The 13,187-nt window shown below is 35.4% G+C and overlaps 1 protein-coding gene across 2 annotated transcripts in view; it reads right to left on the minus strand.

The window, feature by feature from the left end:
* Positions 1-13,187, minus strand: part of LOC134743078 (calcyphosin-like protein) — a 403,310-nt gene that overhangs the window by 51,683 nt on the left and 338,440 nt on the right. The window contains exon 1 of one of the 2 annotated variants that reach the window (XM_063676377.1): positions 12,878-12,989. The exons of the other annotated variant lie outside the window; for it this stretch is intronic. Coding sequence (XP_063532447.1) covers positions 12,878-12,953 — 76 coding nt within the window. The 5' untranslated portion in view covers positions 12,954-12,989. Of the gene's footprint in view, positions 1-12,877; positions 12,990-13,187 lie in introns of those variants that run through there. 2 annotated transcript variants of the gene reach the window in all.

A 13,187-nucleotide genomic window follows, 5' to 3' on the forward strand; every position in this document is an offset into this window, starting at 1 on the left:
ATCAAGTTACCCAGTTTGGGAATGAAACTAATTACAAGCTAGTGTTATTTTTATAAATGAATTCTGGGTTTTCTTAATACAACCGATAATGGAGATATGAAACAGTATTGCAAAAGTGAGCTGTAGTTTGTTTTATTGAAACGAGACGGAACAAAAAAGGAGTATAGAAAGACGATTGTATCATGCATGGATCAAGTAAAAACAACTGTGCGAGCTGTGTGCCTGTGTCAATACTCAAAAGAGATGGCATGATTCACTGACTCAAGTTAGTTGACGATCAGGAGTTTATTAAACGAAATGGATGTTAAACCTAACCATGCTGAGTTTTTGTAAATATTATTTTGGATGAATAGTTTACACGTCGCCTTTGATGTGAAAATAAGCTGTTGTTGTTAAATTTAATCCACTTAGAACACCATAATTGACTAAATGACTATGCGCAGTCTTGACGAAATATACATGTATGAGAGTTGCATAGCTCCTTTTTAATATCCAATAAGCGAAATGTGATAGTATTTCAAATATTTAAATGATATTGTGATATCATTATGTTAACATTTGACATCTTATATTTGGCTATGGATGTTTTAGTATTTTTGAGTGAATACCTACTTTTGAGTCGCAAACTTTGTGACAGTGAGTTCTTGACATTGATTAAACTTTTGTATAACTCAATGTTGTTGATGATTAATATTTGAAGAAACCTCTAGTTATAGGTGAAATGTTAAATTGTTGATTACTTATGTTCATGTTCCGATGGATTATAAATTATTTCATATTGCAATAGTTCTTTTGAGACATTGCAATAGTTCTTTTATACACACCAAGTTCTAATTATCATGATTTTGCAGTGATCACAATTGTTATTCATATAAAAAAAATGTCAAATATATAGAAAAATGTTTTACTATACAACTTAAACATAGGACACAAATATGGTACAGAGTAGACTTTAGGCAGTACAAGGACATATCTGGTAATAAGCTTTTGAATAGTTGAGAATGGAAAGTAGACAACAGATCGATTTGTCGTATTCATGGAATTTGTGATAAAGGCTGATAAGGAAAAAAAAATGTAACGTTGGTAAAATATTATCTTTTAACTGTAACGATTAAAACATGAATGGAGTAAAAGGAAGTCCACATTAACGCACTATAGTAATACTTGGTCAAGAAAGGTTTGATTGTTAAATGTAAAATTGAAAACTTAGTGCAGAGGTCTAACTATTTTTGGCTGTAAAACAATGGGTATTGAATTAAATCAAAGATAAGTAAGTTTAAACGGACATAACTAATGTTTGGTTGTACGAGAATACAAAATAAAGTTTACATAATAAAAACTGAGCTTTGTTAGTTTTAGCTATTATACGAAATTTACAACAGGTACGAGTATTAAGATTTTTCTTGAATAGTATAGATTGAACGTAGGTACCTACGTAGCAAAATAAACAAGTGTGGAAACCCGAGTAAAAATTTTGGACCTTTACGGGATAGTAATAAGAAATAGAAACGTTAATTAATGACTACTAAGAATGAACAAGGAGAAACCGAAGACCGAATGTCATAATACTATTTTCAAGTAGAGATACATTGTAATTTAACTTAACACATTTTCAGATCATGTAAATGCATCAATTGTAATAAGTTACGTTTGATTTAACTTCTCTGGAAACTGTTTTGATGTTTAAAATAATTTTTGACCCATGGTGGAAGATTTAAAACCGATCTAGCTTTTAGTGATGAGGTTCGTGCGCCGGAGTCATGCACGAAGTCGGATGGCCGAATGTCATGATTTATTTATGTTAACATTTAAGATAGCAGTTAAATAATAATTCTACTGTAGCAACATTAGTACGTTACCCCGATTAATACAGGGGTAGCTGGGAAAGTAACATTATACTGTTGGCAACACGGTAGTTTTAGCAAATGGTGGGGCACGAAGTAACGGGGACAGACTCGTTCACTTGGGTTGAGGCGGTCAAAGAGGACGCATCGCAAAGGACTGGTTAAGTCAGAGTACCTGTAAGTACCTCCATTGTTGTGTTGGTAATAATTTAGAGTAACCATGCAAGAAGTTTCACAATAGTTAAAAGTTACAAATTACTTCCTCAAATCAAGATTATAACCAACTTCATAAACAACGTGTGTTCAAAGCAAACTTGTTAAACTAATATCAATAAATCCTCGTATCATTGTTCTCGGAATTAATTTAATATCTGTGTACACGCCGTAACGTATTGACAGAACGAACAAACACAATTACATGTTCAGTGGCTCGCGTCGGATTCTGTGCGGATTAAACCTCGAATATTCCGCCGTATGCCGCATAATACACATAGCTAGGCGATATACAGACAACAACATACAATAGGCTAGTTTCCGTTGACTAACAAAATAGTTTCACTTCAATCATGAAAACTAATAGAAAAATAACTTTAAACTTATTTTAAAGTACTATTAATTTAGAAAAAGAGACTATTCCTTTACACAACTTACTTACCTTACTTACTCCTCCTCCTCCCCTTACTTATTTACTTTTTAATTTACTTTTTCGTGAAGTTCTGTTGAGATTATTGATTGTATAATAAATACAATCCGTTACAAAACTAGCCCATTCTTTATCAGTAGGTACCACGAATACAACAAAAGTCCTCTGGATAGTATGTGTCTTAAGGGGCCCACTGACTATCAGTCCGCCGGACGATATCGGCCTGTCATTTGTTCGGAACTGTCAAATTTTTGTTCTAACTGACAGGCTGATATCGTCCCGCGGACTGATAGTCAGTAGGCCCCTTTATACTCGTAGAAATTAATAGAATATATGTGACATGGTACGTCATGGCAAAGCTCGTAGCTAATAATCCCCGGCCAGAGAAAATCTCCAAAACAGCCCTTTCAGAGCCTAATCCTATACCTATTCGGTATGGACCCAACAAAAGGCACGGGCACGATAAAGGGATTAAATTTTCTAAAATTTATAGCTGTAGGTGGTATTAAAATTGTTGGCGTGTGAAGATATTTGATTCTGGGCGGATAGTCGACCCTTTCCAGCAGTTTGCTGAAAGGATTGTTTGGGGTTCGGGAATTTTAAGGGGCTTTGTACGTTTTAAGTGAGTTTCTGGGCGGATCAACTATTTCTTGTATCCAATCAACTTTTTTTACAAAAAAATGGATATTGATTTTTGCTAGCAATTTCATTGAATATGGACAATAGCATTCTTATAGATTGCAAATATATCCAGAGCATTGCTCGTTTTCACGCTTTACTGGGTAACGGACCTGAGTTTCAGTGTTTTGTATAGAAAACAACTTTTAATTCTAGAAAAATGAAATGAAATTTATATATTAAATTAATTCAAAATGAACACAATGGCCTTAGAAAAGGAAACAAAATCAGTCTCAATACACCTTGTTCACAAGTGGACGATGAAATAATAACACGTCGTGATAGCCGATAGTTGGTTTAAATTAACAGTTAATTACATATCAAAATAACCCAAGATCACTTCGATTTAAATGGATTATAAAAAACAATTATAAAAAAACGTGGCGAAATTTTTGTAAGTATTCGATATTATTTAGTTTTAGGTTCGAAGTCTAACATGTTTTCAGTTAAGTAGGTTAAAAATTAAAACAAACCAAACTTGTTATTTTTTTCCTTTAGATTTTTACGTAATATAGGGGGGAGGGGGTCGGCCTGTTCTTATTTTTTGTTACACAGGGGTGGGAGGGGGTCAAAAACTGGCAAAGGCGTAAAAATTTCCGTTTAAAAAAAAACATCTCTATATGTTTTAATTATAGTGCAACGAGAAAGTTACTTCATGAATTATCTTGGCAAAGAGTTATAGAAAACACATAGCAAAAGAATATTTATATACACTAATTTAAATATTTCATATCTTGGGGTTAAAGGAGAGTATAAAATTTAAAAAAAACGGTGACGCCGTTATCCTGGTTGACCTTCAGTACATATGCACAATAATAACGTAAATGTACCATATTATATTCAGAAAGTACGCTTCACTTGGATACAAATAATATTGCAGACATTGCAGTGTTTGTACTCTATTCCTTAGCTAATCACCAAAGAGGTAGTGACGGCCAAAGTGGCCAAATATATCCGGACACATTCTTTTTTATGGCAACAAGGCTGTGTTCAAGTTCAAATATGTATACTTTATATATGTAGACCTAGCAACAAGGACTCATGAATGGTGAATAATATTATCTTAAGCTAATTATCAGGGCAATTTATTGATGTTTATATTATTCCATAATAATATTGAATTATTATACAGATCAAATTTAACATTTTTCACAAAAGGATCGCCAAAATATATTTTTTTATAAAATATAGTTAGTCTAGAATGTTTTTCGAACAAAATCTAAATGTCAAAAGAAATCACAACAAAAGAAGTACATCCATTGGATTAGCCATTTCCTAATTATTAATTAAATATACCTAATAAATAATTCATCTTGTAGTCTTGTGTGGCATAATAAGCTTTAGAAATAAGTTTACGCTTTACACATGTGTTACGATATATTTGGCCACTTTTGCCGTAACTGTCTAGATTTGATGCTAACACAACACTGAAGACAATCTCTCCCTCTTTAATATGCACATGATGCACATCGTCCTCCACAAAATGAACGACTACATCCGAAAATCAACCCAATAAAGCAAAGTGTCAACTGTTTGCTACTGTGAGTTGTTCTAAACCGCAATATTCAATTATTCCACTCCGCCCATGGCAGGCCCTAACTTAATGCCCTTAATTTGTGAAGTATCTTTACAGGGCCTATAGTCTGAATCCCATCTTGGAAGCCAATTCTGTTTTAAATTTGATATCTTATTTTTATACGACTTTGACCGGGAGCCCTTATCAGCGTTAGCGGTTCACGCTTTTTGGTGCTGACGAAATTCAATCTGGACTCGTTACATAAGACTTTTTTCACTTGTACTTTTTAGAGCGCGAGAGATGCCTAATGACACGACTCAAGGTCGTATCAGAATGAATTAAAAACATTATCAAATTATTAAATGAGAATTGGCCACTTGATCCCTCTCAGGATTTACCGCAGCAGCTCTCAACCGATCTCCCTTGAAATTTGACCTTAATTAGGCCGTTTCTAACTTCGACTAAGTCTAAGGCTCTACGTTGTAATTTGGTGGATCAGTAATGTGACCCCTGGATATGTTCGCTATTAAAAATAGTTCAATCTTGAACTATTTTCTTAATGGAGATGTCAATTTGGGGCTCCTGTTGTTTTAAAAAGCGTTCCTCTTTTTTTCCGAAAACAGTATGACTTCAACTAAAGGTTTCTAAATGTACCGAAACTAAGTGTCAAAATAATGGTTATAGACAAACGATTATCAACGGCTTGTTCAATTTTCATGCTGGGGTCACACTAACAGGAAACGCCGGGAAACGCGTTATTTATCGCTTTGATTCGACGTTTTTCATATAGCCACACTGGGATTATCGCGATAATCAACGGCGTTTCCCGCCGATTCCCGCTAGTGTGGCCCCGGCATGAGAGACGTTTAGAATGCCAACGTTTTAGTGCTAAGTTTAAGTTAGATAGACGTTATATAGAGTAAAAGCTTTTCGTTAATTTATTCGACCCAGTACTACCAACAGATTCAGTTATCATAGGACTTAGAATTACATTTAATGGACCTAAATTCCATTTAAGGGTCCCTTAATGAAAATGGATTGTATTAAATGGTCCTTCAGTGCGTATTTACTCTGAGAAATGAATGGTCATACTTAAATGGTTACGCTTGTTGAATATCAATGAGGAGTGACCGTATTGGGGAGATAAGTTATCAAGATTTTAGTTGAGATTGCAATGCTCTGTCATTTAGTTAACAAACAGGTGCAGATTAGCATAAACAAATCCTAAGTTGATTTCGGGTCCATTTGAATCTAGTTTACATAATATGTTTACTTAAAAGACAGCCGGCCTCAAACTGTTTGAGGGAAATGTGTACACGCATTGGGATTAAGCCAAATTGGTACCGGAAATCTTTCTTTATTTCTGAGTGTCTGACATTGTCGTAAGTCGTAAGTAGTTACCGATTCTACCTAATGCTATATTTTCAAATAGTATTACCTCAAACGGACCCTAAAACACGAACGAAAAATCCGAGACGGTATTGGATTAAACATTTTTATAAATTATTAATTTATAAATTCCTTGGTTTAAGTAAGTAAGTAAATATTCTTTATTGCACCAATAATAAAACATTATACATGTAAAACAACAAATAAATTTTAAAGGAAAATAGAACTAGGTAACAACAGGCGGTCTTATCGCTAAAAAGTAAAAGTTAAGTTTAGGAGTCAGTCATTCATTGTGGAACTATTCATCCGCGCACTTTTTGTCCCCACCCCGCCTTATTCTTCCTTCTAGCTGGTATAAAGTTGATTAATTAAGGGCAAAACATTCAGAAATTAGGTATTCCAATCTGTAAACGTATGGCGTACTTCAGCTAATCTCCCGAAACCAGGATCCCCAGCGGTTAAGCCGAGTTAAAGAACTAAAGGGGTCTAGCAGTAATTAGTGTCGGCAAGTGTCAGTCAAAGTCGGCCCACCATTATGAATATAGACGAGGTAAAAGCCACTATGTGTCTAACTAGTTAACGCTAGTTTGAAATTGTTCAGTCGAGTTAGACTAGTTAGGTCCATTTCGAATGAGACAGTTTATTTCTGACTTTAGTCATTAAATGGGATGGTTAATTAATTGTAGGTTTAAATTGGATACAGTTATGCGAAATGCTCAAAATCTGTACACAATTATAATCCTAAAAAGCCGCGGACGGACAGACGAAAAACCCGGCAGATTTTTTTGTATTTTTGTTTTCTGCTCGCGATTGTATGTACTACTTACTAGGGCTACTATAGGCACTAACAGCGTTGTGCTTTTTTAAAAATTGCAATTCTATGTATGTAGCTACAGACACCACAGTTAAAAAAATACAGCGAATTTGTTATTCTTAAACTTGTTTTTGCTCTATTTCGTTTGTTTTATAAACTGGAGCTATATAAACTAATTACATGACTTGATATACCTCATGTCATTCCATGCGCAAGGTTTCATTACAATCCTAGACGTAGTTTTGAAATGAGAACGTAACTCCGTTTGTACCGGAAGGTGAAATTCGAAGATGAAAAAATACCATGCAGTTTCCTGTGCCCCGAAGTTAACGGAATTCAATAAAAACACGGTGTATATACCCAATATCCACGAGAGGCGTCGTTGTCTTTAAAACATACGTCGCTGTTGTCGCTGACTATAGCGGTATCTATAGGTAGAGTGATGCTGACCTACACTAATTAAAGCGATATAGGTATACATATGTTGGCTAATTTCAAACGGTATTCTCACTTAACTTATGTTCAAGTCAAGAATGTTAAGTCGACAATGAATCAATCAGCCCAATAAGCCTATCTCGATCCCAAGTCAAAACTTCTTACGATCAGGTCAAAGTATTTTGGATCGATGCTCAAACGCCGCAGAGGCAATAAATAAACCGGGAATTTCCACGTAAAACAGACGAGTTCTCCAGAAACTTTGTTCGAATTTCCTGTCAAGTTTTCAGCAGAGATGGAAAAACATTTTCGCCTTCTATTTCAGAGCAGACAATCACGAAATGGCAATATTTTGTCATCCAATTTTATTTACAAGTGCAAAAGGCGTAGAGCCTGTATTTGTGGTTTACAGAAATTACGGCCAGACTATTATAATTTGTGGCAGAAATATTTTGTTGACGTTAAATTACACATGATATCATGGTATTTTACGTAATTATAAATATTATAATTAGGCATCGTAAACTGCGAGCGAAATCCATTGAAATGACGTATTTTGACTTGACAACAACCCTAGTACTTTAATGGATTTCGCTCGCAGTTTACGATGCCTAATTATAATAATGCAGATTGCAGTTGACGTAACTACGTGCTTCACGCTAGGTCGATTCAAATTTAAATTGTGACAAAAAAAATTAATAATGTCAGTCGCGCCTGCATTTCGCTCGTACTTGTCCATACATGTACTATTGGTGCGAGCGAGACGCACAGGCGACTGACATCATTTAGATGTCACGCCACAATGTAAGTTTGAAGTAGCCTTACAGTTTTGACGCCTCGCCAGCGAAAACCGTAGAGTGCCATGACCGTTGAGCAATTTTCGGCCAGAATATTTCATAGGTGAAATGACGCCGCTGGCTTACCATACGTTGCCTATGTTCCGGGTTTACGCAAGGTTATATTATAGCCACATAATGCACATTATTTCGTACCAACAGGGCGCTAGGTCAATTCCTTAGTCTCGTACCTGCGTTTGAAAATGAAAATGAAAAACCGGCCAAGTGCGAGTCGGACTCGCTTTCCAATGGTTCCGTATATTACACAATTTAAACAATGTATTTTTTATGTGAAACGTGAGTGAAATGTCTTTAAAGAACCCGTAGGGGTCGGATCAAAAACTGAGTAATTAAGTCCGACTCACGCTTGACTGCAATTTCTAATAGGTTTTCCTGTAATCTATAGGTAATTAAAGATCTATTTTGTTTATTTTTTTCAAAATTTTAGACCCAGTAGTTTCGAAGATAAAGGGGGGGATGGTCATTTTTTGCCTAGTTTCTTGAATAACTTCTAAATTGTTTATCCTAAAATTATAAAAAAATATATTTGAGATTCTCACAATGAGTTCTTTCATTTGATATAATAACACGATATAGTTTGAAAAACTTTATTTTTTTAATTTTCTCATTTACCCCCCAAAAGTGGCCCTCATGTTTAAAATTCATTTGTTTACGTTACATGGCCGTCTTTGGGTCACAAACTTACATATGTATACCAAATTTCAACTTAATTGGTCCAGTAGTTTCGGAGAAAATAGGCTGTGACAGACGGACAGACAGACAGACAGATAGACAGACGCACGAGTGATCCTATAAAGGTTCCGTTTTTTTCCTTTTGAGGTACGGAACCCTAAAAATGATTTATTTATGTATCAAAAATGCAGCATAGTAGAAGATTATGACACTTTTAGGAGTATTCTATTGTTAGACAGCCTAGGAATAGTGTCCTGAGCCCTAAACTAGGTAAACCTGTCTTATAGGGATCAGGGAATAAACCACCGTTAGTTCTAGCAATGCATCAAAGATCTGGAGCTATAGATACAGATGGTCAGATCGCTTACTTATATAAGCATACAATTTTTATAGTTTAGCAAGGGTGATAGAAATATAACATTGCACTTTAGAGTTTAGACCATTATCAGCTATATTATATTCATCTGTATTATATATGTTTACTATTTGTCTATTACAACTATTTATTACACTGCTAAGATTTAAACGACGACATACGAAAATGTTAAAAATTGTCTAATATATTGATCTCTATTTTCTCGTCTATCTTTTCGAGTCAGACATACTTCACGTTTCAGAGGCACGATACACGTTGCATACAGGCATGGTACTCGTTGCATACAAAAATATAAATAAGATACGGAAGTGGTTTCGAAATATTTTTTCCTCGTATTTTTCAGGCAGTACAGCTTTATTTTTAACTCGTAAACCGACAATTCTTCCGCGTACAAGCTCACACAGCGAAAAGGGTTGTTCTGGCCCGGGGCGATCAGGGAACTCTTGAAAAAACCCCAAACGCCCTGTGCGGGTATAACGCGAAATAAATTGCCTCACCGTGGACCCGGCAAGTTTTACGAGGCAAAACCTCGCCGTAATGCGAAATGTTGTTAAACATCAAGAAATACCGTCTGCTTCATACCCCCAACCCCCAAATTCATTTAAAACAAACCCAAACAAACTGGCAGAAAACCAACACTAAAAAGCGAAAGGAAAGATGTTGAAAAATATGCGCACTGGATGGTCCACAGAAAGAACCAGTTTACATGAGCCACGCTCCTGATGGTCATATAATTGGTTCCACTGATGTGGATTCACTTTTTGCTCTGCCACTTAAAATGTAAAGTCGTCTTTTAAATGAAGCTCTGGCGCGTCCGGCCGCGCATTCTCTTGTAATTATTGGTTCAGAATAAAAGGTAATTTGGACCTCGTGTAATAACATAGTATTTGGCTTTGAGCAGCCGGTGTTATCTCAGACGGAGAAAGTACTGCAGAATGCAATGAGTTCTGTTAAAATTTGTTTTCATTTCACTGGCATCTGACCTTTGTTTTGGCACCTAGTTAATGCTCACGCGCCGATATCAATTCTGCAGATTCCGCTTTTCAAAGCAACAGTTTAATTTAGATCAGGTTACTATGGTGCAACGAGAAGACTTGCACGCCTTTTCTAGATTATAGATTTAGAACTACATGACAGCATATATATATGTGTATAAGAAAAAAATGTGCCTTCGAAAAAATAGAAAAAAATAATTTCTCGTAAAAATGGCGCCATACCTTAGGCCTATACTCGTGTAGATGGCGACACCGTTTGATATTTAACCATTTTAACACAAATCAGTGAAAGAACAAGAATCAAAGTCAAATGGCATTCTAAAAGTTTTAATCTTGTGTCGAAAGCTGGCAGTAAATTTACTGTAACTACAAAATTTACTTGACAATACGCCTCTATACTAAATTCTCTTTGATCATGCTAAGAATCTTTGGGCTTCGATTTGTGTGTTCTTGTTTACACTCTATCGGTTATGATATGATAATCGTTGCTCTTGCTCTATAATAAATATAAAAATACTTAGTGAACATGACAGCGCATCGCATCAGTTAGGCGTAAGGTAAGGATACCAACCAGCAGTAGGGATAGTAATTAAAGTGTGAGAAGGGTCGAGGTGTTGTTTAAAATGTGCACCTAAAATATTTTACCTGCTCCCGGAGACCATTTCATAAAAAAATAATTGCTACAGCTAGATGAGTTTGCCGATAAACAGAATAAAAAACAAATTATGGTTATCGTTCTAAAGCGGTGTTATAGTTGATTTATGTTGGCTACATAATATTTCATTCCGTTTTACGTATTTTTTGTTTTTTTCTTTTCTAAAATCGTTACCTAGTAGCTTATTACATGACTAGATATACCTTATCCTATTGTAAGTACAAAGTTTCAGAGCAATCTAGCTAGTCGTTTTAAAATGAGAGCGTAACTACGTTTGTATGGAGAACCGAGCTTGCTGGGGATTCGAAGAAAACTATAAATGGCATAGTTAAAATATATATATATATATTTATATATCCATATCCATACTAATATTATAAATGCGAAAGTCTGTCTGTCTGTGTAACCTCTTTACGCTTAAACCGCTGAACCGATTTAGTTGAAATTTGGCATAGAGATAGTTTGAGTCCCGGAGAAGGACATAGGATAGTTTTTATCCCGAAAATCATCCCTTGAGAGGGTCAAAAGCGTGGTGGAATTGAGATAATTAATGAAATGCCTGATAATTTGTGTGAACAGAGCATAATATGCTCAAATTGAATGATTGCTATTAGACTTTATCCAGGCGATATTCTTACTACGGTTACTAAGTCCACGCAGAATAGACTATATATAATAAAAAAATATTAAATGTTGCATATAGCGTTGTTGTAACACGGGCATTACATTTAACTCAACTAAACAATTGAAAACTGTGACATATCAATGTCATTTCGAAGTAATAACCGGATTAAGTCTCACCTCGAAATCCTTCCAAATATAAGAAATTTGCTATGTATGTTAATTAAAGGTCTCTTTTTCATGTCCACACTATTTGACATTTGGGGACCTCGAGGAATCGCAGCCATCTTTGAAAATGTGTACCATCCTGGAGAAATTTGCGTTTTACTCTAAATATACGTTCTCTATGAAAATATGGTGTAAGGCAACATTAAAGCTTATTAAATTCTACACAAATAAGTCCTAGATAACTTTGCGGAAAAAATACATCTTGTTATAGAAAATAAAAGCTGAATCCAGATTTAGCGCTTATACCCTTTCAGGGGATATTCTCTTAATATGAAACTTGGAGGAATATGAATTCCACTTTTGTCTATACATTTGTACACGTTCTACTCCAATATCAATATTTTACTCGACTGCGACAAACAGAAAGTAGGGTTATGGGTTTAAATACTGGAAATCAGTACACCCTGTAGCTCAGGATACTGGACCTGTTTTATTAAAGAAAAATCAATACAGCTGCCTTGAGAGGACGCCGAATAGTAAATCATATTTTTACTTCTAGCGCCTAAACTATTGAGTAAATTTCAATGAAATAGACATCAGTAGATCCATAATTGGTACACGAGTGCTATGCAATACAAAATTACTAAAATAAATGGAGGAAAAATGTGTAAAACTTAAAAATGTGACTATTAAAACAGATTTTAGGTCTTAAATGGGGTTTAAACAATAGTGACAGTAATGAAATTTGACACCTACAATTTCAGGGATCCCTGTTTGCGTGTCATAAAATTGGAGCTTGGTCCCCACGGGGATCAAACGCCATCTTGAAAAGTATGTCTTTTTTGGTTTTTCTGTTTTTCTCGGAATATCTGGGTTAAATGTGAATACTGTGTATAGCGAAACAAAAGCTTATTAAGTTCTACACAAAAAAGGTATAAAACACCATGTCCCTAAAACGGAGCTTTCTTCTGCCACCGCTGCCAGATTAATTAATTTATGTCACATATCTCAAACCGACAGATACTTACCTACACTCTTGATCGCAACTGCACTTATTGTTTGACAATATTTTTGTGGTTTTTGTGGCTATCAGTCGACGGGAAGATTAGCATTATATGCAAAGTCAGAGATTTTTTAGTCATAAGAGGTACATTATATGCCTGTTAACCTTGTAGTACCTAATTATTAGCTGGTAACAAGACGTGTGTACTCACGATCGCTCGGCGCCATCGGAGCTGCCTCACTCCATGCCGCCACTACCACCAATAACACTAGTTTCAGAACCGCCATGTTGCTAACACTGCAACTCTGTTTACCTCTGTCAACTTTATATAGTGGCCGTGGACAACGATTAAAGGTAGACTACATATTAGTTCACTGTGCCAACCAACGCCTGCTTTTCAGAGCATATTCTCTTGGTTTGTTGTTGAAACGGATTAGTAACTAACAGGTGAAAAGAAAATCAACTGGTTATGCGCAGCAGTCTCTTTCAAGACTATAACTAAGTAAACCGTCGAAACTAAT

This window comes from Cydia strobilella, chromosome 7 (genome assembly GCF_947568885.1).
Source record: "Cydia strobilella chromosome 7, ilCydStro3.1, whole genome shotgun sequence".
NCBI lineage: Eukaryota > Metazoa > Arthropoda > Insecta > Lepidoptera > Tortricidae > Cydia > Cydia strobilella.